Source organism: Plasmodium yoelii (assembly GCF_900002385.2).
Source record: "Plasmodium yoelii strain 17X genome assembly, chromosome: 12".
Classification (NCBI taxonomy): domain Eukaryota; phylum Apicomplexa; class Aconoidasida; order Haemosporida; family Plasmodiidae; genus Plasmodium; species Plasmodium yoelii.
The window spans coordinates 216,905-240,786 of NC_036184.2; the positions used below are offsets into that span (position 1 = coordinate 216,905).

The 23,882-nt window shown below is 23.0% G+C and overlaps 4 protein-coding genes and 1 pseudogene across 4 annotated transcripts, besides 1 other annotated feature; 1 reads left to right on the forward strand and 4 right to left on the reverse strand.

Annotated features, from left to right (window-relative positions):
• Nucleotides 1–1,079: 1,079 nt before the first annotated feature.
• Nucleotides 1,080–2,315, forward strand: PY17X_1203300 (fam-a protein; the record flags this gene model as incomplete). Its single annotated transcript, XM_022956688.1, has 5 exons — nt 1,080–1,210; nt 1,340–1,586; nt 1,675–1,744; nt 1,865–1,974; nt 2,055–2,315. 5 exons carry the CDS (start codon nt 1,080–1,082, stop codon nt 2,313–2,315), a joined length of 819 nt encoding a protein of 272 aa, XP_022812551.1.
• A 742-nt stretch (nt 2,316–3,057) lies between these two features.
• PY17X_1203400 (PIR protein) lies at nt 3,058–4,218 on the reverse strand (the record flags this gene model as incomplete). The annotated part of the gene is made up of 3 exons (XM_022956689.1): nt 3,058–3,123; nt 3,212–4,081; nt 4,204–4,218. The coding sequence occupies 3 exons, from the start codon at nt 4,216–4,218 to the stop codon at nt 3,058–3,060; spliced, it is 951 nt and encodes a 316-aa protein (XP_022812552.1).
• Nucleotides 4,219–7,261: 3,043 nt separating this feature from the next.
• Nucleotides 7,262–8,232, reverse strand: PY17X_1203500 (fam-b protein; the record flags this gene model as incomplete). Its single annotated transcript, XM_721416.1, has 2 exons — nt 7,262–7,990; nt 8,164–8,232. The coding sequence occupies 2 exons, from the start codon at nt 8,230–8,232 to the stop codon at nt 7,262–7,264; spliced, it is 798 nt and encodes a 265-aa protein (XP_726509.1).
• A 1,806-nt stretch (nt 8,233–10,038) lies between these two features.
• PY17X_1203600 lies at nt 10,039–11,208 on the reverse strand (annotated as a pseudogene).
• Nucleotides 10,039–11,208: a sequence feature (YIR protein, pseudogene;~PIR protein, pseudogene).
• A 2,986-nt stretch (nt 11,209–14,194) lies between these two features.
• Nucleotides 14,195–20,499, reverse strand: PY17X_1203700 (Plasmodium exported protein, unknown function; the record flags this gene model as incomplete). The annotated part of the gene is made up of 2 exons (XM_022956690.2): nt 14,195–20,257; nt 20,389–20,499. The coding sequence occupies 2 exons, from the start codon at nt 20,497–20,499 to the stop codon at nt 14,195–14,197; spliced, it is 6,174 nt and encodes a 2,057-aa protein (XP_022812553.2).
• Between the last annotated feature and the right edge of the window lie 3,383 nt (nt 20,500–23,882).

The window sequence follows — 23,882 nt, forward strand, 5'->3', positions numbered from 1 at the left end:
TTGACTTTACAACTTTATGTTTCAATATTTTATTTTTATATTTTATTTATTTGTATTTTTTTAATTTTGTATATACTATGCTTTACTATTAAAAAGGAATTTATAAAAAATCATGGATATCAATATTACTACCAATAAATAATTTTTATAAAATTAAGAATTTCGCTAGAAAAAATTTATTTAATAAATTTCGGTTAAAATTGGTAAAACAAATTACAGAAAGCTCGATTTACCACCATATATATTTTATGATGAATTATTAGCATTATTATTGTGGTAGTAGATGCTGCAACCATGCATAAACTTAACTATAATTTTCAGACTGAATTCATTTTTTTAATGTTTACAAATAAAAGACATTTTTATACTAAAAAAGAATCATCATATAAAAATTGAAAAAAGAAATAAAAAAAAAATAATAAAAAAATTATTTTAATATAATTATTAATATAATTTTTATATTACTTTGGTCGTTTATTTATTAATGTAAGCATATATAATTATATTAAAATTGCATGCTACCCAAATTATATTAAAACAAATATATATTTTTATTTTAAATGATTGATTTTTTATTAGGTAAAAATAGAATCGTTTTTTTCTATTATATATAAATATAATTATATATGTAATTCCATACGTAGTGAGCTGTTTATATATTTTAGACTAAGTTTAGTCAATTATAAAAATATAAAACTTACGTATTCATAATGCTATATACTAAAAATATCATTTATATAATATAATTAAAATTATTTATTTTTAGATATTATAAATAATAATTAAATTATGAATCATAATATTTTTGATATTCATTATTTATGAATGCTTCTGTTATTAGCGTTGTTTTGTGATTAAATTAATTAAATAAAAAATATATTAAACTTATAAATCTGGTAAAATAATACAGATTTGTCGTTTAAATAATAATTTGAATTTTTTTAAAAAATATATTTGTTTTTTATACTTTATTGGAGAAAGTTATTTGCTTCAATTTTAATTATACTTGTCCAGATTTCCGAGTTATTCATTTTTAATTAAAAAAATACTAATATATATTTTGTTTGTAAACTTCAAAAATGAATAAATTTTGCATTCAAATTGTTTTATTTCTTTTAAGCATCTCCGTATGCGTGAATACTAAATCCATTGTAGCTAATCTTGATCCAACAAAAGATACAGAATCCAAATCAACAAAATGTTATTCTACGTAAGAAAATACAACATATATATTACATATTTCATTATGAATATATTAAATGTACGTCTTTGCAGAAATGTTATAATATAAATACAATAACTTTATTTTTGCACGCATTAAAAATATGTTCATTTTTAGAAATGATGACTCAGATGAAATATATGAAAAAAACAAGCACCTATTATGTATCAATCCCGAAGAAACTATAAATGCAGAAAAACTTATGAACGATGCTGTATCAAAATTAGAATATCATGCTACAAGTAGATATGGTTATATTTTCGATGGAGAATATCGTCCTTACAATATGCTTTTTTATAAAAAAAAATATCGAAATCATACAGTTGTTGAAAAAGTTGAATATACAATTAATGATCCGAATAAGGTATCAATTAACGAACAACATTAAAAGTTATAAACCGTATTGAAATTAAAAAATAATTATAATATTTATTTCTCTTTACTTCCATTAGTATAACGAATTAATAAAAAGGTTTTGGGATCCCGATAGTAACAATTTTTTGTATGAGAGATCGGATAAAAGTATACAAAACATAAATAATTACCCAAATTAACATATTATTGTTACTATTTATTCTTTCCCATATCTTCAAACTCATCATATTTTAATTATATCTATGCAATTTTATAATATGTTTTTAGGAAAAATTGTCCGAGTATACAGTCCAAATTTAGTAATCATACAACAACGTTGGAAAAAATGGCCGTGGTCTCGTGAGAAATATTTTTATGTTTTAGCTGCAAAATTTGAAGTAAGGAAAACTTTCCTCGTCTATTTCATTATAAATCATATTTTTCGTATTATTCAAATACACTTTTATTAATTTTGTAGATATCAGAAAACAAAACTATAATTGTCATGACTTCAGCAAATATAAATGATCACAACAGTAAAAATAAGAAACCCTTTGAAAACACATTAATAAAAAGCGCAAATTTATTCAAAACTGACATTGATTCTGAAGATGATATTAGAAATGGAAAATTAAAAAAAATGTGTGTTAACATAATGGGATGCATTATTGAAAAAAAAAACAAACATGTCGATATCACCTATGTCGAATCTGTAATCAATATACAAATTTTAACATAATAATTTATTTCAACGATTACTAAAAAAATATTGTTTTAAATAAATGTAGATATTTATAATATATTCTATAATTTCCAAAATATTTAAACATTTTATATATTCATCCATTTATGTTTTTTTTCTTAGATTGGTCGCCATCTTCCCAGTTACCTAAGACGCATAATTAGAAAAGCTTCAAAAATTTTTCCCCCTCATAAATAAACATATATTTTTCACCACCATAATATTAGAAGATTTATGTTAATAAAACAATTTATTTACATGCATAACGGTTGCTTTAAAATATCATCATAAAATGTTCTTTTGTTTTAAGAATGTTTTTTTGCATATTATTTGTTTATGTCTTTTAATATTAAGATGTATCTATACATATTAATTTTGTGAATACTATAAATATAACTGTTACAACTTATGAAGATCTTTTATTTATGATATTACTTTCGTTTAATCGCTATCACCTTTTTGAATTGCATATTTGAACTTCATTTCGCAATTAAAAATACGGAATGGTACATATATTTAATTAGTGTTTAAATTATAAAAAATTAAATAAAGATATAACACTTACCCCTAACCCTAATGTGGGTACCACAACATAAAAACTATATAAAATTATGCAAACATTATGATCAAAAATTACTTATTTCCAAATAGACAGTTTCTTAAAATATATTAATCATTATTAATATTCCTGAAATAGTCGCTACTCTTCGAATCTTATGTTAATTATCAATTTTATTCTTTATTTTTTTAGCTTTTTTCTTAAATGTTGTTTTTGAGGTAGTTTCCGAAATCCAAATAACGAATACTAATATAAAATGTTAAGAAGCATACGTTTTCTTTGTTAATGTTTACATATATATAATAATTTTTTTTTTTAATTCCTTATTATTTACCTTATAAGAAATTCCTAAAAAAATTGCTATTGCAACTAATATCGATAAAACTAGAATTAATTTATTTACTAGTGATGATCCTGATAATGTAGTGTCATAACTATGGGTTATCGTTACATGATCTGGTTGATCTGTTCCACTCGAGGATTCATATGTTTTAATTGCTTTAGAACCTTCTACATCAACATTTTGGGATGTTTTTTCTGTTGGTAATGAAGTAAGATTTATTGTTATATGTTTAATAACCCTGTTTTGTTCAAAATTATTATAATAATTGGATAAAACACGTAATACTTTATTGTATGAACTGTCTTTAGTATTATTATTATCATTAAGGAGTTCTTTATATTTATCAACAAATTTATTAGCATCTTCTGAAAATTTGTCATTTTTACATCCCGTATAAGCAGTATTCATGTCACATAATAATTTAATTAATTCATAAAATTTAGACATTTTATTAATATTAATATCCATATATTCCTTTATTTTATCTATGATTTTCTTATAACTGCTATAATTTTCATCATTAAGTTTATGCTTAGTGTACTCCGTGTTATTTTCTATATGATTAGAATAAAAATCGTTTAATGTCTTGATTCCGTCATGTGACTTTAGGCTTAATTTATAACTTAACCATATCATAATACATACAACCACATCCTTATATCTATCGTCATAATTTGAAGTACCAGATTTACCAAAAAATTCATTAAATAACCATAAACAACCAGCATTAATCTTCTTGATATTAGTGTCACAATTATTATTAGGGCAATATTTACTAAGCATTCCAGAACTAAAATTATATTCTCCGGACGCTTTCAATTCATCGTGAAAAAACTTCCTTAAAGTGTCAAAATTATTACACTATGAAACAATTTTAAACAAATTTAATAAAATGTCATTAAAATTAATTTTATTAGTAATATACAGATATAAAATATCAAATAATGCAATAAAATTAAATATTGTTAAAAAAATAAATATACCAAAATATAAGCCATTATAATGGGATTTCATTTTTTATTTGTAGGTTAATCTGCATCATGTTATTTTTATATAAAATTTATATACTGACAAAATATATCCTGTAGATGAGCCCCCTATATCACATTTATCGTATTAAACATATTGTTATTTTTAATAATAATTTTAAATTAATATGAAATAATAATACAATAGTATTACTAAAAGTATATTATATTTTTGTTTATGGTAGTTAGATAAATTACCTTATTTTGAGGGTTATTTAACACATTTTTTATCATATGTATATATAAAGCAATTTTGCGGAAATTGTTATTCTTAATACCTTCCGGTATAATCATATCATAAAATTAAAATGACATTATAATGAATTAAAAGTATATCTTCTTATACATATGCTTTAATATAGAACATAAACGGCATCCTAAAATTTAAATGTTGCACAAATAAAAAAATTTAATAAAATTATTATTACTATAACCCTTAAAAATATATAAATAGTCTTTTTTAAAATATATTAAATTTGCATATACTTATTTCTTATAATATATACAACCGTTTTATTAAAATTATAGTTTTTTCAAATTAAGTTACATGCTTCATTTTCTATGCAAATTGTATAAATTTATATTGTTTTTAATGAATGTAGATAAATTCATAATCCATTTTAATGATTCCAATAACTTTATTTTTATTCCTATATACTTCAATTTAGAAGTATACCTTATTGCGGAATTTATATGTTATTTTACGCATCATTTCCACGGTTTAAAACGACAATTAGCACTGAACCCATATTTATAAGCTTAAATAAGTCTTTAAATGCATATTGTTTTTAAAATAATACATAGTAAGTATTAAGCATTTATTATACCGTTTAGTTAATATTAAATACAACATATAAATAATTATTGATGCAAATTTTAAAGTATAATAGAAAACTATGCGTAATTAGGTTGCTATATTTACATTTGAAATAGGAGAGATAAGAGAGGCATTTTCTTTTAAGTCTGTACCCATGTAAGATCTACCTATTCTATATAGTTTAATTATGTTTTATATTTTCTACCATTAAAGCTTTCAATTCATCTATAAATTAAAATTCTTCATTAAAAATGTATTAGAATTATTTTCTAAATATATAGTTTGCTTTTATATTTTATAATAAACTATATTTAGTTCTATAATGGAAAACTACATTTTTAAGGAAACTATTGAATTATTAATATTATTTTTCGTGGTAGTGTTAATCTAATATTAGCACATTAAAAAATACTAAGTCAAAACTGTAATATTTCGTTTGATCTTGTATGCATACGATTTTAATCTGATCCCCCGTTTAATAATATATATTAACATATTCGAATCAAATGTATTTAATGATTTGTTCGTATTTAATACTTTATCTAGGGTTAGTACTATTATTATTGTTACCCTGATGCAATATTGTATGGTACAAAAAGCTAATTATTGCACTCAATAGAAATACTTTAAATATATGTTAAAGTTTCCGTATTTCATTGTTTTAAAGTATAATATTTTAAAATTCATATTATATTATAAAATAATATATTTAAAATATAAATTTTTGAATTTGTATATATATGATAACCTAATAAAAAATATTATTAGCTCAAAATAAATTAATTATTATTTGCCTTCTAGATAAAATTAATATTAATATTTAATTAGATGAAGGTTTCACAATAAAATAATACTTCAATATTAGTTATTATTATAACATTTCATTAGATTATATGTATAGCCATATAATAATAACTCATTCTATCTATCATGTTATGTATAATTATTAGAACAAAATATGATATGAAATTTTATTAGTATACTTATATTTTTTTTTTAACTATTTTAAATGTAATATATTTATACCTTGAAACTATAAAGTTTAAAAATTAATAGTTATTAACCTATTATTATATCTTTATGATAAATAAATTAAAGTGTATAAACCAACTTTTATTAATCTAATTAATTTTAATAAAAATGTAAAGGGAATACAAAAAGAGAATAGTAACTACAATTAAAACTTAAAAATGTTAGATGCATAAAATGTCTTTTATAGACAATGTTATATTGTCGGTTTTCGGTCGATATTTTATGACTATTATATATTGGTAACATGTTTAATTAATTTTAAAAACCAACGTATTAATACGAATATACTTTGTAATGTAGATGAATATTCAAAATGAATTTTATTATAATTTATAGCTACATATGTAGTATTATTATTATAGTTCAGTGGCATAATATAATTTAAATTAAAGTAATTGTGACACAAATTATAAGTTTTGATAAATAAAATGCTTCATCAAATAAACATATTGTGTTATTCATAATTCAATGTAGTCCCTGATTAACAAGTTTTATATAATAAACAATTATTATGTAGTAAATATGTGCGATATAAACACTTTATTTTAATCATATTAAATCTATATTAACACTCAATTGTATATATTATAACTTATGAAAATATGTTTTGTGGCCTTTCCATATTAATGGCTATACTTTTTTGGATTGCACATTTAGACATCATCTCGATATTAAACATACGAGGATGGTAAAAATATATGATCAACACTTACAGACCAATAAATATTATCAAATTATTTATAATTAAATACAACATAATACATAACCTAAAACATAAATTCCATAGAACAAAATTCTAAACCTAACTCTAAACCTAAATCTTCAATATAGCTTATAACTTTATTAATAAATATGTTTAAACGATTTTATTTAAAATAATTAAAAATATTAACTAAAAATTAGTAAATTCCCAATTTATTAATATAAAATATGTGTATGGGAATAAGGATAAATGAGTTTTGGGGGAACACTAAACAATGATAAATTAATTATATAATGTGATCATATATTAAATTAAAACATATATAATAATAAAAAAACCAACTAAATCAAATTTCATTATTCTATAGAACATAAAAAAATGTAACATTTATGCCATAAAACATTAAATATATTATTTTTAATCATTTAAACAAGTATATAAAACATAATAATAAAGATTGGTTATCTTCGTGATTTTTTTGATTTAAAGGGTGATTTAACTATTTTACAAGTATTTTTAATTAAGGAAAGAACATTCGATATAAATAGTACTGTTATGCACTTCCATCCTGATACAAACGTCACCAAAGATTCTCTAATGTAGAACAACGCTTTATTAAGTATTTTTTCCCCTGCTTTGTTTACATTTTGATTAACTTTTAATTTCTTATAATTTTCTTTTGATGTAATTTCATTATATTTATCTTCAAAATTAGTATTTTTATTCTCCAAAACATTTTCATAAATTTCCAATTGTTTAAAGTCTTCATGTTCTGATACATAAATATTTTCATTTTTTTTCGTTATTCTTTTATTATGTAACGGCTGTATTTCTAATTCACCATTCCTTCTATTATCAAGCTCTTTTTTTGCTTCTTCTAATTCTTTTCGAAGTTCATCAATTAACTTTTTAGCTTTATTATTATCTACATTATTTAAATCGGATGATGTATTATTTTCTTTATGCATCTTTATATGTGAATCTAAAGTATCTCGAAGATGCATTATTTCTTCTTCATAGTCACTATAGTCATTATCGTCATTACCGTCATTATAGTCATTACCGTTATTAAATCGATTTACAAGACTCAAAGTTGATTGATAAAAATCACTTAAATCGAATTGATTGTCTATATCTGCTAATATCCTATTATTTCTAAAAAATTTTATATTCCTTTCAAGGCATAATTCCTGCAAAGAAATGAAATATTTATTAACATATATATAACTAATTTAAAATGTTTCTTTAACTTAAGTGTTTTGCCAATACATGAAACAATAATATAAGGCTAATGTAAAACAAATAGATACAAAAACTATAATGAAATATTATTAATAATAAAAGAAAATAATGTGCAACTTACATTTTTGGCATATTCAAAAAAACAAATAATAATTGAAAAAAAAACAAATTTTAAAATACTGATTCTCATTTTGAGCTTTATTAAATAAATGAATATAACTATAAAAAAACTATGGAATTTATTTCATTTTCAATATAATTAATTAATATAACAATTGTAATAAACTTTGCTATATTCATTAAAAGTATTTATGGATAATAAATATTATATTTTTTTTTTTTTTTTCAAATAATTAATTTTCTCTAAAAAATACATAATTATTAATATTTTAATTATAAAAAATATATGTATAAATAATTTTCCCTAAATTTTTTTTTTTTTTTAATTTGTTATACAAATAATCTTTTAATATAATTTATAATACATTGTCGTGTTTAGTTATACAGTTTAAATATTTTATAAACTTATTATTTTCTATTATTGTTTACATGTAAACAAATTAATAAATATCAATTAAAATAATAAAATACTATATACACATATTTTTTTATATGAATTAATATAAATATATATGAAAACATTAACAAAGCACCATTGTTATTTACATTTAAATGGTTTCTTATTGTATTTCTCCAATTTTAAATATTAATTAATAATATTTTATTTACCACTTTTTTGTAAAAATATGTTTTTTCATAAATTGGTATGTAATTATTTTATTATAAATATATCTAAGAATATACAGCATAAAATATATTATTTCTATTAAAATAATATATTATATTCGTATTTTTAAATGTAATTAAAAAAACAATTAATTATAATTAAATTACAAAAAATAATACTATAGAACCAATATATTTTTATCTCAAATCGAAAAATGAAATATATTTAATTCTATTAGTTTTTATTTTTATCATATTCATTTAACAGATGTTAAGACACATTTAATAGTTAAACATTATATGATCTGTATTTTTATAATAATAATTAAAAACAAATAAATATTGTAATTCAGTTATAATAGAGAATTCCATTATATAAAAAAATTATTTTATGTTTTATTATAAAATATGAAACAAACTTTTGACATGTATCATATATACACAATACTTCTTCATATTAATAAACAAATTTACTATTTGTATTCTTTAAATTTATATATTTTTTAAATTTTACTTCAAATATAAGTTAATTAAATTTATCATTCCAAAGAATAATCTTTTCATTTATAAACAATAAAAATTAACAATATAAATAAATTAATAAATGACACAGAATCGCCCTGCATAAGTTTGTATATATTTAATAATTCCATTTTCTTATCAACGCAATTTACAACTTTACCATTTCTTCAATTTATAACTTTTTCATCTCTTTTCCTTTTCCCCATTTTCTCCCCAGATTTTCATATTAAATATTGTAATTATTTAAATCGGCGTTCTTTTCTAGAACCATGTCGATTCCAATGTTTGATAAATTTCCACATAAATCACAAATTAACAATAAAATATAAAAATTGCATAGTTCAAAATATTTACCATTAAGTTATATTAACACAAAATGCAATTCTTATAATTTATCAAAATATATTTCTTTATTGTTCCTTTTCATAATTATCTTCATTTTCATTGTTTCTTACATATTTAGACTTAACGTAAATCTTAAAAACTCCAACTTATCCTATACACATTTAAAACAATTCCTTAAACTAATAAATATTATCAAACTATAAAAAATTAAATACAATATAATAGTTAACCCTAATCTGAATATGGGTTCCAAAAACACAACCTTGACTCATGACATAAAAACTATATAAAATTATGCAAAAATTACTTATTTATAAATAGATAGTTTCTTATCGTATATCAATCATTATTACTATTCCTGAAATAGACACTATTCGAATCACATATTAATGATCCATTTTCTTTATTTTTTTATATTTTTTCTTAAATGTTGTTTTTGAAACCGTTTATCAAATTCAAATAACGAATACTAATATAAAAATGGTAAACGTATTATATATTTTTTGATAATCCCATATAAGAAACCATGAATATAATTTTTAAATATTATATTTTTAAATTACTTATTATTTACCTTATAAAAAATTCCTAAAAAAATCGCTATTGCAACTAATATCGATAAAACTGGAATTAATTTGTTTGCTATCGACGAACTTGATGATGTATCTTGAGAACTTTGTACACCATTTTTTTTGTTTTTATCGGCGAAATGGATGGAATGTCATTACAATTAACTTTATTATCTTTACAATAATTTTTAAAATTATTATAATCATTTGATAATGTAGACAATAGTTGATAATAGGGGCTATCTTTAGTAATATTCGAATCTTTGCTAAGTTCACATTTTTTAACAAATTCTTTAGCGTTTCTAAGCATTTATTACAATTTACCTTGCTTGCATAAAGTTCAGTATACATGTTACATAATGATTTAAATGCAGAATAAAGATTAGACATATCATTAATACCAATATTCATCAAACATTCGTTCTCTTCTATGAACTCCTTAAAATTCTTATAACCCGTTTTATTTTTTAATGTGCTACTACAATTCATACCATCTTTTTTACAATTAGTAGAATCCGTATTATTTTTTATATATTTAGTATAAAAATCTTTTAATGTAGTGATTCCTACATGTGTTTTTTGATTTAGTTTACAACTTAACCATATCATAATGTATATAATAAACACTTTAAGCTATTCATTACTTAAATCACTAATATTATTAACAACATTTTGCTCGAACAACCATAGAAATGCAGCATTTATTTATCGAGCTCAGTCTTACATTCCTTTCCCCCTGAATCTTCATTAGGGCAATAATTCCTAATCTTCCCATTATCATGAAAATCGCGTTCTGTAAAATTGTTTAATTCATCGGGTAAAAAGTTTCTCAATGTACGAAATCTTGCACACTAAGAAAACATTTAAAAAGGTATAATAAAAATATATGTTAATGAAACTCTTATAAAATAAAATTTAATGAATTTTATAGGTAATATAATATCAGCAAATATAAGAAAAAGAAAATTTTATTAAAAAAATGCATATACCAGGATATGATCCATTGTAATTTTATTTTATTTGTAATATGCATATTATATAACATCATATTTTATATATTCTACGCTTAATAAATGATAACATAATTGAACTTTAATATAAAATAGTTTGTGGTTAAATAAATTCCTATCATTTTTAATATTAACTTAAAGATAATATGAAACAATATAATGCTTTTATGGAACTCGTAAATTTCCATAAATTAGGGTTATTTGTATATAAATTTACACATAAAATTATTATCCTTAATACTTCCGGTATAATCCTATCATAAAATTAAGGTGACATTGTAATGAATTTAGAATATATCTTATACATATGCTTTAATATATAAAATAAACAACGTCACACCTTTTTTTTAATAAATAGTGACTCAAAACTAATATACTCAAAAATCGAAACAATTATTACTATAATCCTTAAAAGTATATAAATAGACATTTTTTAAAATATATTAAATACTTATATACTTATTTCTTATAATATATAATATAGTTTTTTCTAAAATTATAGTATTTTCAAATTAAGTTGCATTTTTCCATTTTCTATGCAAACTTATATTGTTTATATTTAATATAAATAAATTCATAATCCATATTTGTGAGTCCGATAACTTTATTTTTATTCATATATACATCAATTTAGAAATATATCTTATTGGGTAATTTTATAAACTATTTTACACATAATTTCCATTCTTTAAAACAACAATTATCACTGAACCCATACTTATTATGCTATTTATAAGATTAAATAAGTCTTTAAATTAATATTGTTTTTAAAATCATACTTAGTATATATTAAATATTAACATATAAATAAGTATTGACGCAAATTTTAAAGTATAATAGAAAACTATGCGTAATCAGGTTGTTATATTTAAATTTGAGGTAGGAGATATGAAGGAAGTATGTTTTTTTAAGACAAGGCTGTAGCCATATAAGATTTACTTATTCTACATAGTTTAATTATATTTTATATTCTCTACCATTAAAACATTCAATTCACGTATGCATTAAAAATGGATTATAATTATGTTCTAAATATATAGTTTGCTTTTATATTTTTAAGGAAACTATAGAATTATTAATATAATTTTGCTTGGTAGTGTTAATTCTAATATTAGCACATTAAAAAATACTAAGTTAAACTTTTAATATTTCATTTGATGCTTTATGCATACAATTTTAGTCTTATTACAAGATTAATAATATATATTAACATATTCGAATCAAATGTATTTAATGATTTGTTCGTATTTAAAATATTAGTATATTACTATCGTTTATGTAGCTATATTGTTGTATATTGTAGTGTTATAATTAATACACTCAATAGAAATGCTTTAAATCAATGTCGAAGATTCCTTTTTCCAATGCTTTAAAATAAAAAGTTTTAGAACATATATATACACTTTCGTAAATATAAGATATTTTAAATATTGACACATTAATTTATATATGTATAACAAGAAAAATATATTATAAAATAAAAACAAATTTATAGTTATATACCTTTTTTATAAAATATACACCATATAATAATTATATGACGTTTCTTAAACCAAACAATATTTTATATGTATATGTATTAGAATAACAACATTATTATATGTACCAAATTGTTTGTAATTATTAAAACAAATATAGAATGAAACTTTATTAATATACTTAATATCTACATTTTAACTATTTTATAATATAATGTATTATATCATTTCGTAATATATATAAACTATCAAAATTAATATTGACAATATAATTTTATACCTTTATGGCAAGTAAATCAATAAAAATTTATAAACTGTTTCTATGAATAAACATTTTAATAGAAATGTAAAAAATAATAGTATTATAATGGATGTCTAAATAAGGTTGTATATATATAATATAACGTATTTCTCTATTAATATACATAATTTAATAGAATCACAAATATAATGATTAACATTTCTTAAATATATAAAAATTTGTAACATGTCTGTTAATAGTTCTTATATATGATTAATCAAAAATTAACACTGGAATGTAAAATTTCTATATTAAATTTTAATTATATATGTTATATGTTGTTTAAATTAAAAGAGCAAATATAATATGAATATTATAATTTGTAATTGTCTTTTATAGGATTTCTTCATATTAATTCTGATTAATCATTCCATGTACCCATTTTTGTTTCATCTAGAAGTTAAAGAATGAAATTTTAATATATATATATATATATATTTAAAGAACCTTTTATTTATATTATAATATTAATACATAGTAAAATTAAATTTCTTTTTGAACCCTAATTACAAATTTTTAAGTAAAATTTTTTTTTTATGTAAGAAACAATTTTATATTAATTAAAAAGTTATTTTATAGAACTAAAATTGTTCATAATGAAGTAGAAGACACATAAAACAAAAAAAAATCATATAAAAACACATGCAATAGTACATAATTGTCTTTAAAATATATGAAAAATTACTAACATTGTCATACATTTTATAAGTATAATACTAAATCGGTACATTACATTATAAATTGTAATAATTACAAAAAATAGATACGAAAAATAGATACGAGAAATAGATACCAAAAATAAATACGAAAAATAAATACGAAAAATAAATACGAAAAATTAATATATAGCTTTACATACAAATCATTTTATTATAATTAATCCAATAAAACATTTGTAAATGATCGGAAAATTATTAAAGTAATAATTCGAGATAATACATACAATTACATAAAACAATACAAATTTATTATTAATAACTTGGTTTAAAAAATAATATTAAAAACTAATAAATCATAGTTTTTTTATGATATAATATTATTTTTATGAATAATAAACATTTTCATGTTTTAAAGAATAGACAAATAAGATATTTTCGATTAAAATTTTTGTTTTTTGATGTGATTTTCATTATTATTTTATATGTTTATTATCAAATTTACATCATTTTAAAACTTATTATATTGTTTTATTATGCTTGGATTATTTTTTTGTAGTTTTTTTATTTGCAACATCCTTATTTGGAACTTTATTGAGTGGAACTCGTTGTGCAAGTGGTCTATCCGGAACAGTAATTCGTGGTGCTTGTTGTGCAAGTGATTTATTTGGAACATTAGTACCTTTAACTGTTTGATCTGTCGCAGATTTGTTTGAAACTTGTCCTAGAACTTGTTGGCTTTTAGTTTGTTGGCCTGGTGTTTGTTGGCTTTTAGTTTGTTGGCTTGTAGTTTGTTGGCTTTTAGTTTGTTGGCCTGATGTTTGTTGGCTTTTAGTTTGTTGGCTTGTAGTTTGTTGGCTTTTAGTTTGTTGGCTTTTAGTTTGTTGGCTTTTAGTTTGTTGGCCTGGAGTTTGTTGGCTTGTAGTTTGTTGGCTTTTAGTTTGTTGGGCTGGTGTTTGTTGGCTTTTAGTTTGTTGGCTTGTAGTTTGTTGGCTTGTAGTTTGTTGGCTTGTAGTTTGTTGGCTTGTAGTTTGTTGGCCTGGTGTTTGTTGGCCTGGTGTTTGTTGGCCTGGTGTTTGTTGGCCTGGTGTTTGTTGGCTTGTAGTTTGTTGGCTTGTAGTTTGTTGGCCTGGTGTTTGTTGGCTTGTAGTTTGTTGGCTTGTAGTTTGTTGGCCTGATGTTTGTTGGCTTGTAGTTTGTTGGCCTGGTGTTTGTTGGCTTGTAGTTTGTTGAACTGTAGTTTGTTGGTCTGGTGTTTGTTGGCTTGTAGTTTGTTGAACTGGAATTTGTTGAACTGGAATTTGTTGAACTGGAATTTGTTGGGCTAGAACTTGTTGACCTGGAAATTGTTGACCTGGAAATTGTTGACCTGGAAATTGTTGACCTGGAAATTGTTGATCTGGAAATTGTTGACCTGGAAATTGTTGGGCTGGAAATTGTTGGGCTAGAACTTGTTGCCCTGGAATTTGTTGGTATGGAACTTGTTGATATGGAACTTGTTGGTATGGAACTTGTTGGTATGGAACTTGTTGGTATGGAACTTGTTGGTATGGAATTTGTTGGTATGGAATTTGTTGGTATGGAATTTGTTGGTTTGGAATTTGTTGTTGTGTATCTTGTTCCCCTGAAACTATTATTTGTGTACATTGCGGTCCTGAAACTATTATTTGTGTAATTTGTTGGTCTGGAATTTGTTGACTTGGAACTTGATGATCTGGAATTTGTTGACCAAGAATTGGTTGTCGTGAAAATCGTTGGTCTGGAATTCGTTGGTCTGAAAATCGTTGGTCTGGAATTCGTTGGTCTGGAATTCGTTGGTCTGAAAATCGTTGGTCTGGAATTCGTTGGCCTGAAAATCGTTGGTCTGGAATTCGTTGGTCTGAAAATCGTTGGTCTGGAATTCGTTGGTCTGAAAATCGTTGGTCTGGGATTCGTTGGCCTGAAAATCGTTGGCCTGAAAATCGTTGGTCTGGAATTCTTTGGTCTGAAAATCGTTGGTCTGAAAATCGTTGACCTGGAATTCGTTGATCTGGAAATCGTTGGTCTGAAAATCGTTGGTCTGGAATTCGTTGACCTGGAATTCGTTGGTCTGAAAATCGTTGACCTGGAATTCGTTGATCTGGAAATCGTTGATCTGAAAATCGTTGGTCTGGAATTCGTTGATCTGAAATTCGTTGATCTGAAAATCGTTGGTCTGGAATTCGTTGACCTGGAATTCGTTGATCTGAAATTCGTTGGTCTGGAATTCGTTGACTTAGAACTTGTCCTCGAAGTCGTCGTCGTGAAACTTGTTGGTCTGGAATTCGTTGATCTGGAGTTCGTTGGTCTGGAATTCGTTGATCTGGAGTTCGTTGGTCTGAAAATCGTTGGTCTGGAATTCGTTGGTCTGAAAATCGTTGGTCTGGAATTCGTTGGCCTGAAAATCGTTGGTCTGGAATTCGTTGGTCTGAAAATCGTTGGTCTGGGATTCGTTGGCCTGAAAATCGTTGGTCTGGAATTCTTTGGTCTGAAAATCGTTGGTCTGGAATTCTTTGGTCTGGAACTTGTTTATCTAAAATTTGTTTATCTGAAACTTTTTGTCGTGTAATTTGCTGACCAAGAATTCGATGACTTGGAATTTTGGGGTCTGGAACTTGTTTATCTGAAATTTGTTTATCTGAAACTTGTTTATCTAACATTTGTTTATCTGAAACTTGTTTATCTGAAACTTGTTTATCTGTAACGTGTTTATCTGTAACTTGTTTATCTGTAACTTGTTTATCTGTAACTTGTTTATCTGTAACTTGTTTATCTGTAACTTGTTTATCTGTAACTTGTTTATCGGAAATTTGCTTATCGGAAACTTGTTGTCGTGTAATTTGCTGACCAAGAATTCGTTGACTTGGAATTTTGGGGTCTGGAACTTGTTTATCTGAAATTTGTTTATCTGGAACTTGTTTATCTGAAATTTGTTTATCTGAAATTTGTTTATCTAAAATTTGTTTATCTGAAACTTCTTTATCTGAAGTTTGATGACTTAAAATTTGTTCATGTGTAATTTCCATATTTAAAATTTTTTGGTCTGGAAATTCTTGTTGTATAATTTTCTGGATTGAAATTTGTTTATCTAAAATTTGTTTATCTAAAATTTGTTGATCAAGAATTTGTTGACTTTGAATTTTTGGGTCTGTAACTTGTTTATCTGTAACTTGCTTATCTGTAACTTGTTTATCTGTAACTTGTTTATCTGTAACTTGTTTATCTGTAACTTGTTTATCTGTAACTTGTTTATCTGTAACTTGTTTATCTGTAACTTGTTTATCTGTAACTTGTTTATCTGTAACTTGTTTATCTGTAACTTGTTTACCTGTAACTTGTTTATCTGAAATTTGTTGTCGTGTAATTTGTTGACCAAGAATTCGTTGACCAAGAATTTTTGGGTCTGTAACTTGTTTATCTGTAACTTGTTTATCTGAAACTTGTTTATCTAAAACTTGTTTATCTAAAACTTGTTTATCTGAAACTTGTTTATCTGAAACTTGTTTATCTGTAACGTGTTTATCTGTAACTTGTTTATCTGTAACTTGTTTATCTGAAACTTGTTTATCTGTAACGTGTTTATCTGTAACTTGTTTATCTGTAACGTGTTTATCTGTAACTTGTTTATCTGTAACTTGTTTATCTGTAACTTGTTTATCTGTAACTTGTTTATCTGTAACTTGTTTATCTGAAACTTGTTTATCTGTAACGTGTTTATTTGTAACTTGTTTATCTGAAACTTGTTTATCTGTAACTTGTTTATCTGTAACTTGTTTATCTGTAACTTGTTTATCTGAAATTTGTTTATCTGAAATTTGTTTATCTGTAACTTGTTTATCTGAAACTTGTTTATCTGTAACTTGTTTATCTGTAACTTGTTTATCTGAAATTTGTTTATCTGAAATTTGTTTATCTGTAACTTCTTTATCTGTAACTTGTTTATCTGTAACTTGTTTATCTGTAACTTGTTTATCTGAAACTTGTTTATCTGTAACTTGTTTATCTGTAACTTGTTTATCTGAAACTTGTTTATCTGAAATTTGTTTATCTGAAACTTGTTTATCTGTAACTTGTTTATCTGAAATTTGTTTATCTGTAACTTGTTTATCTGTAACTTGTTTATCTGTAACTTGTTTATCTGTAACTTGTTTATCTGTAACTTGTTTATCTGTAACTTGTTTATCTGTAACTTGTTTATCTGTAACTTGTTTATCTGTAACTTGTTTATCTGTAACTTGTTTATCTGTAACTTGTTTATCTGTAACTTGTTTATCTGAAACTTGTTTATCTGTAACTTGTTTATCTGAAACTTGTTTATCTGAAACTTGTTTATCTGAAACTTGTTGTCGTGTAATTTGTTGACCAAGAATTCGTTGACCAAGAATTTTGGGGTCTGTAACTTGTTTACCTGGAACTTGTTTATCTGAAACTTGTTTATCTGTAACTTGTTTATCTGTAACTTGTTTATCTAAAACTTGTTTATCTGAAACTTGTTTATCTGAAATGTGTTTATCTGAAACTTGTTTATCTGAAACTTGTTTATCTGAAATTTGTTTATCTGAAATTTGTTTATCTGTAACTTGTTTATCTGAAACTTGTTTATCTGTAACTTGTTTATCTGTAACTTGTTTATCTGAAACTTGTTTATCTGTAACTTGTTTATCTGAAACTTGTCGTGTAATTTGTTGACCAAGAATTCGTTGACCAAGAATTTTGGGGTCTGTAACTTGTTTACCTGGAACTTGTTTATCTGAAACTTGTTTATCTGTAATTTGTTGCTCTGGAGTTTTATGATCTACTGTAGGTTTATTTGGAACTGTATTGCTTGTTACAGATTTACATATTGTATCTTTGTTTAAAGCATTCACATTTGAATGCCCTGTAACATTAGTTCTTTGTTTTCCATAATTATCATTATTTGTTTTGTTCACATCAGCATAACAATTCTCTGAAATTTTATTCGCATTATCTTGAGATTCATTATTAGATGATCCAAAATTCATAATTATAGTAGTTTTTTCTTTATAAGTTATTTTTGGTAGACAATGTTGATTATTAGAATCTACAACATCCTTGTTTTCTGCATTTTTTATTTCATTATTGTTTGATGTATTTTTTTGTTCGTTGTCTAGTTTATGACTATTATTATCATTTTTTCTACGTCTAGCCTTTGGTGTATCCTTTAATTTGTTGTTACAATATTTTTTAAAGGTTGCATAGTCATAATTTACTTCAATATCACTTGAATCGGTATCGTCAATATAAGGAATATCATTATTTCCATTTTTAGCCTTTACTGTATCCTTTAATTTGTTTTGATGATATTTTCTAAAAGTTTCATAGACATCAGTTTCTTCATTATCACTTAAATCGGTATCATTATCACTTGAATCGGTATCATTATCACTTGAATCACTATCGCCATCACATCCGGGTTTGTAAGTATAATCATTATCACATTCACGTTTGTAAGTATAATCATTATCACATTCACGTTTGTAAGTATAATCATTGTCGCATTCACGTTTGTAAGTATAATCATTGTCGCATTCACGTTTGTAAGTATAATCATTATCGCATTCGCGTTTGTAAGTATAATCATTATCACATTCACGTTTGTAAGTATAACCATTATCGCATTCACGTTTGTAAGTATAATCATTGTCGCATTCACGTTTGTAAGTATAATCATTGTCACATTCACGTTTGTAAGTATAACCATTATCACATTCACGTTTGTAAGTATAACCATTGTCACATTCACGTTTGTAAGTATAACCATTATCACATTCACGTTTGTAAGTATAACCATTATCGTATTCACGTTTGTAAGTATAATCATAAACTTTTTTATTTTCATCTACATAAGCACCGCAATTTTCATCATAATATGTCTCTGAGTTCTTTGTATCCTCTAAACTTGAATTATCATCATTTAATTTTGAATTATTTTCATCAGAATAATATTTTGAATATATACTATTAACGCGCAAATCATCCTGAGTATCTTTATACTTATTTTCTTCAGGTAAATTATTAGTAAAATCGTATCTTTCGACTATATAGTTTCCTACTTCCTTAATTTGTGTTCCACAGGAATCTATATAACTTGATAAAAGTGTTTTTATTCCTAAAATTTGTGATTCACAACTATTTCTAAAAGAGTCAATATTTTTCTTTACTTCTTCTATTTTTAATCCATAAGATCTCATATCTGATACATAATTACTAAAATTCAATAAAGTATTATGCGCTTCTAGTAGGGCTTTATTACGTTTTTCAATAGGAGCCAACGCTTTATTTCTTAATTCTAAAAATTTACTTTCAGAACTATCAGTGTCATTATCAATATTGGGATATATATTTTTCATAAAGGATATTTTGCGCATATTAATTCGTTCTTTAGTTTTAGGATTTGTTTTATAAAATGAACAAAGGGGATCATCGTATTCTTCCGCAACTGTAGATTTATTATTATTATTATTATCGTGTGTCTCATCTTCAAAATGTGATGCTAATATTCTTATCCCCTGTAAATTGAATTTATTTTTTATTACTATCTCATCATTGTGCAATGTAACAGGGATGTCCTAAAAAGGTAAAAGAAAATTATTATATTTTTATTAATACAAATCGAAATAAAGAAACAACAAATAAACAAATAACTACACATATTAAATGTCTTATTGCGCATTTTTGAAAATTTGCATTTTTATATTACATTAGTGAAATATCCTAATGTCCATATGAAAATTAAGTTCAACAATAAAATGTTTGTAATAAAGATTTTGTTAATCCTATACTCGGATTCTATTCTCTTTTTGGCACACATCGGTTAAATATTATACATATATAAAGGTGTTATATTTTTCAAATAGTGAAATATATGACACTTATTAATTCTTTAATAATCATTTTATATTAATTTTAAAAGGTGTTCATTGTTGTATATAAAAAAACACAAATTAGTAAATGTACACAGAAGTATAAAATAAAATAATATGAATTTATTCAAATAAATTTAAATTTAATTAATGGATATATTAAAATTTTAACAAACTAAACAATTATAGATGTTGAAACATGTTAAGAATTTATAATTCATAAAACTATGTATATTACAACCGGAACACAAATATAAAAAATTTATATACTAAAACTAATGGTTAAATAATTATATGATACAATTTCATAACCCAAAATACATGCATTGATATGGACACCCGTGTTTATTCTAAAAAATTTCAATTCGCATATCCTAAACAAGTATACATCAACACATTTAATAATAAAAAAAACACAATATTATGGAATCCGTTTAATATTAAATGAATTATTTTTTACGTTAATCATTAATTTATTGTTTTCCTTTTCATGCATAACAAATGTAGTGATATAATTAAATGTCAAAAAAAATGTTTATACAAAACCAACACACACAATTTTGGGTGTTTTAGATAATTTTTATAAAAATAAACATATATATATTTTTAATTTCATAACAAATAAATATGTAAAATATAAAATATTTTTATTAGTATTTTTTAATTAATTTTACAATATATATTTAAATTCGTGGATTTTAACTGTCAAAAATAATTTTAACTGATCCCATACTCTAAAAACACCAGTTTTTATGGTACTATATTTTTTGTATTTATTTAATTTTTTTAAAATATAATCTTTATTTTTGTTATTAAGGATATAATATTATTTAAAATATATTTACTATTATATTATTTTATTTTAGTTATTTTTATAATAAAATAAGTATATGTAATTGCATCTAACATCCAATTATGAGGTATTTTATTAAATCGAATTATAGAACCATTTTTGTTCTGAATCGAATATGTTTATTATGACAATAATCATTAAAATAAGGCAAAATATATGGGTCAAATATTATTTTCACTATAAATATATTATATATGAATTATTTTTGGTAAACATTATTTTTGAAAACATATATTTATAAGGTAATAAATTATTTTTAATTTATTGAATTATAACATATAATATAAATTTAGACGCTATGAATCAGTAAAAAAATATATCCTATACTTTTATAATAATAAAACAAAGTTATTTTATCTTTTTTTGTATATCTTTTTTCTTATTTATCCTTTTTATATCTTCCTATCTATCCTCCACTTTTTGTTGATCTAATTATTTTATTTAATAATTTATTTTATTACTTAATTATATAAGGATTATGAAATTATAACCAAAATAAAAAAAAAAATTATATTTATAAAAAAATTACCTGGTAAATTAAAATATATAGACTTATTAAAAAAATAAAAATTTGGCTAATAATGATTTTCGATATATACATATAACATTTATAAAAAATAATAATATAGGAAAAAATTTTGGATATAAAAAAATTGGCATTAAATATCAAGATATACATTCACGGAATCAAATTATTTATATAATTAAATACTTATATCAATTAAATATATGATTATCAAAGATACAATGTAGTAGTAATACATGCATTAGCTATGAATTTTAATATATGAAAAAGGCTATGAAAAAATATCATAATATTTTATAAATTTTTAAATGCTATTAAAATAAAATTATGCAATAGAATTATTCAAATAGAATCAAAAGAATAGTATTATAAATAATATGCATATTTATAAACAATTACATATATACTATTAACCTTATGAAAATAATACTATAAATAATTTAATATATCCAATATTTCATAGAATCTATGGATGAAATAATATACTGTATGAATATTATATCTGAGCGATATGTAAAGATAAGACATACATCACTATATAACACTCACAATAAATAACAGTGTGGCAAAATAATAATTTTTTTAAACATATGGCAAGTATTCGTTAATACTTTAATACATGTTTTCATTCCTTTTCATAAAATATTTAAGCATAAAACACTTAAAAGTAAATTATATTATACTAGATGTGATATGGTCCATGATAAAACACCTTTAAAATCATTGAGAAATTTTTGTAAGAAAAAACCCACAACCTTGATCAGTGTAATTTTTTACTCATAAATGTACTTCATATATTTTGAGTTTTATTCATTTTTTTGTCCATTGGTATTTTCACCTTTTCATTTTTGATACCCTAATTATATATAATACTCACAGTTCATTCAATATATCCATCTCAACGATGCTACTAACAAAATCTTCATTTTTTATTTATAATTCGAAAATATAAATATCTACCATTAAGTGCTTCACATTTAATATTTTTTTATAATCCGAATTACTACTATTTGATAAAATGAGAATCATGTTATTTAGGCATATTTTTTTGTATATATATTTGAGTCAATATCTTCTGTGAGTATGTTATTCTTAGAATATGGTAATTTGAAATACCAATATCCTCAAACTCTTCATTATTACCATTAAAAAAGTGTGCTTATTGAAATTTAGGAATGTATATACAACCATACTAATTTGAACCAGAACCTCAGTATATTTGTAAAGCCTATTGCTGCTAGCTAGTAATTTAAAATTGTCATAATTGTTATTATCATTATATTGATCAAAAGTAATTTTAAAACATTGAAGATGATATAAAATATATCTTCATTATTTTATTTTGAAAATATAGTATATTTACAGACTCAACACTTTTTATTGTTATATTCTGAAGATCTGAATCTTTAGACAATGTCTATTTTTATCATACTTTCCAAAAGTTTTCCAATTTGTAGATTCCCATGCCAAAATTATTTAGTTTAATAAACTTGTCATTACTTGAGTTGTTGTCTTTAGCATCATTAAATTCTTTAATTTTTTATTTTGTATCATATTTATCATTAGTATTATTGAGTTATAAATAGTTTAGGTCTTTCATAGTTGTTACTAAGGATTTCGAAATAAATTTAAGGATTATATTGTGTTTAATTAAGTTCTCATTATTTTAAATAAATGTAATTGTTAACTATAATTCTCATAATACCATATTTTTGATCATCTTTTATATCAATATTATAATTTTGATCAATTTCATCATTAAAAAATTATGCCCTTTTGCTCATAAATTTGTTTGAATCTTCACCCTTGGTAGTATTATTTCCAAAATTATTGATCGTTCCATATATACATTATTACTATTATTATCAAAATCAGAACTTAATGAACTCGGAGAAATTATTCGTCCATTTCATATCCCTCTGTTGTTGCTATTACAATCAGGAATTGCGCAA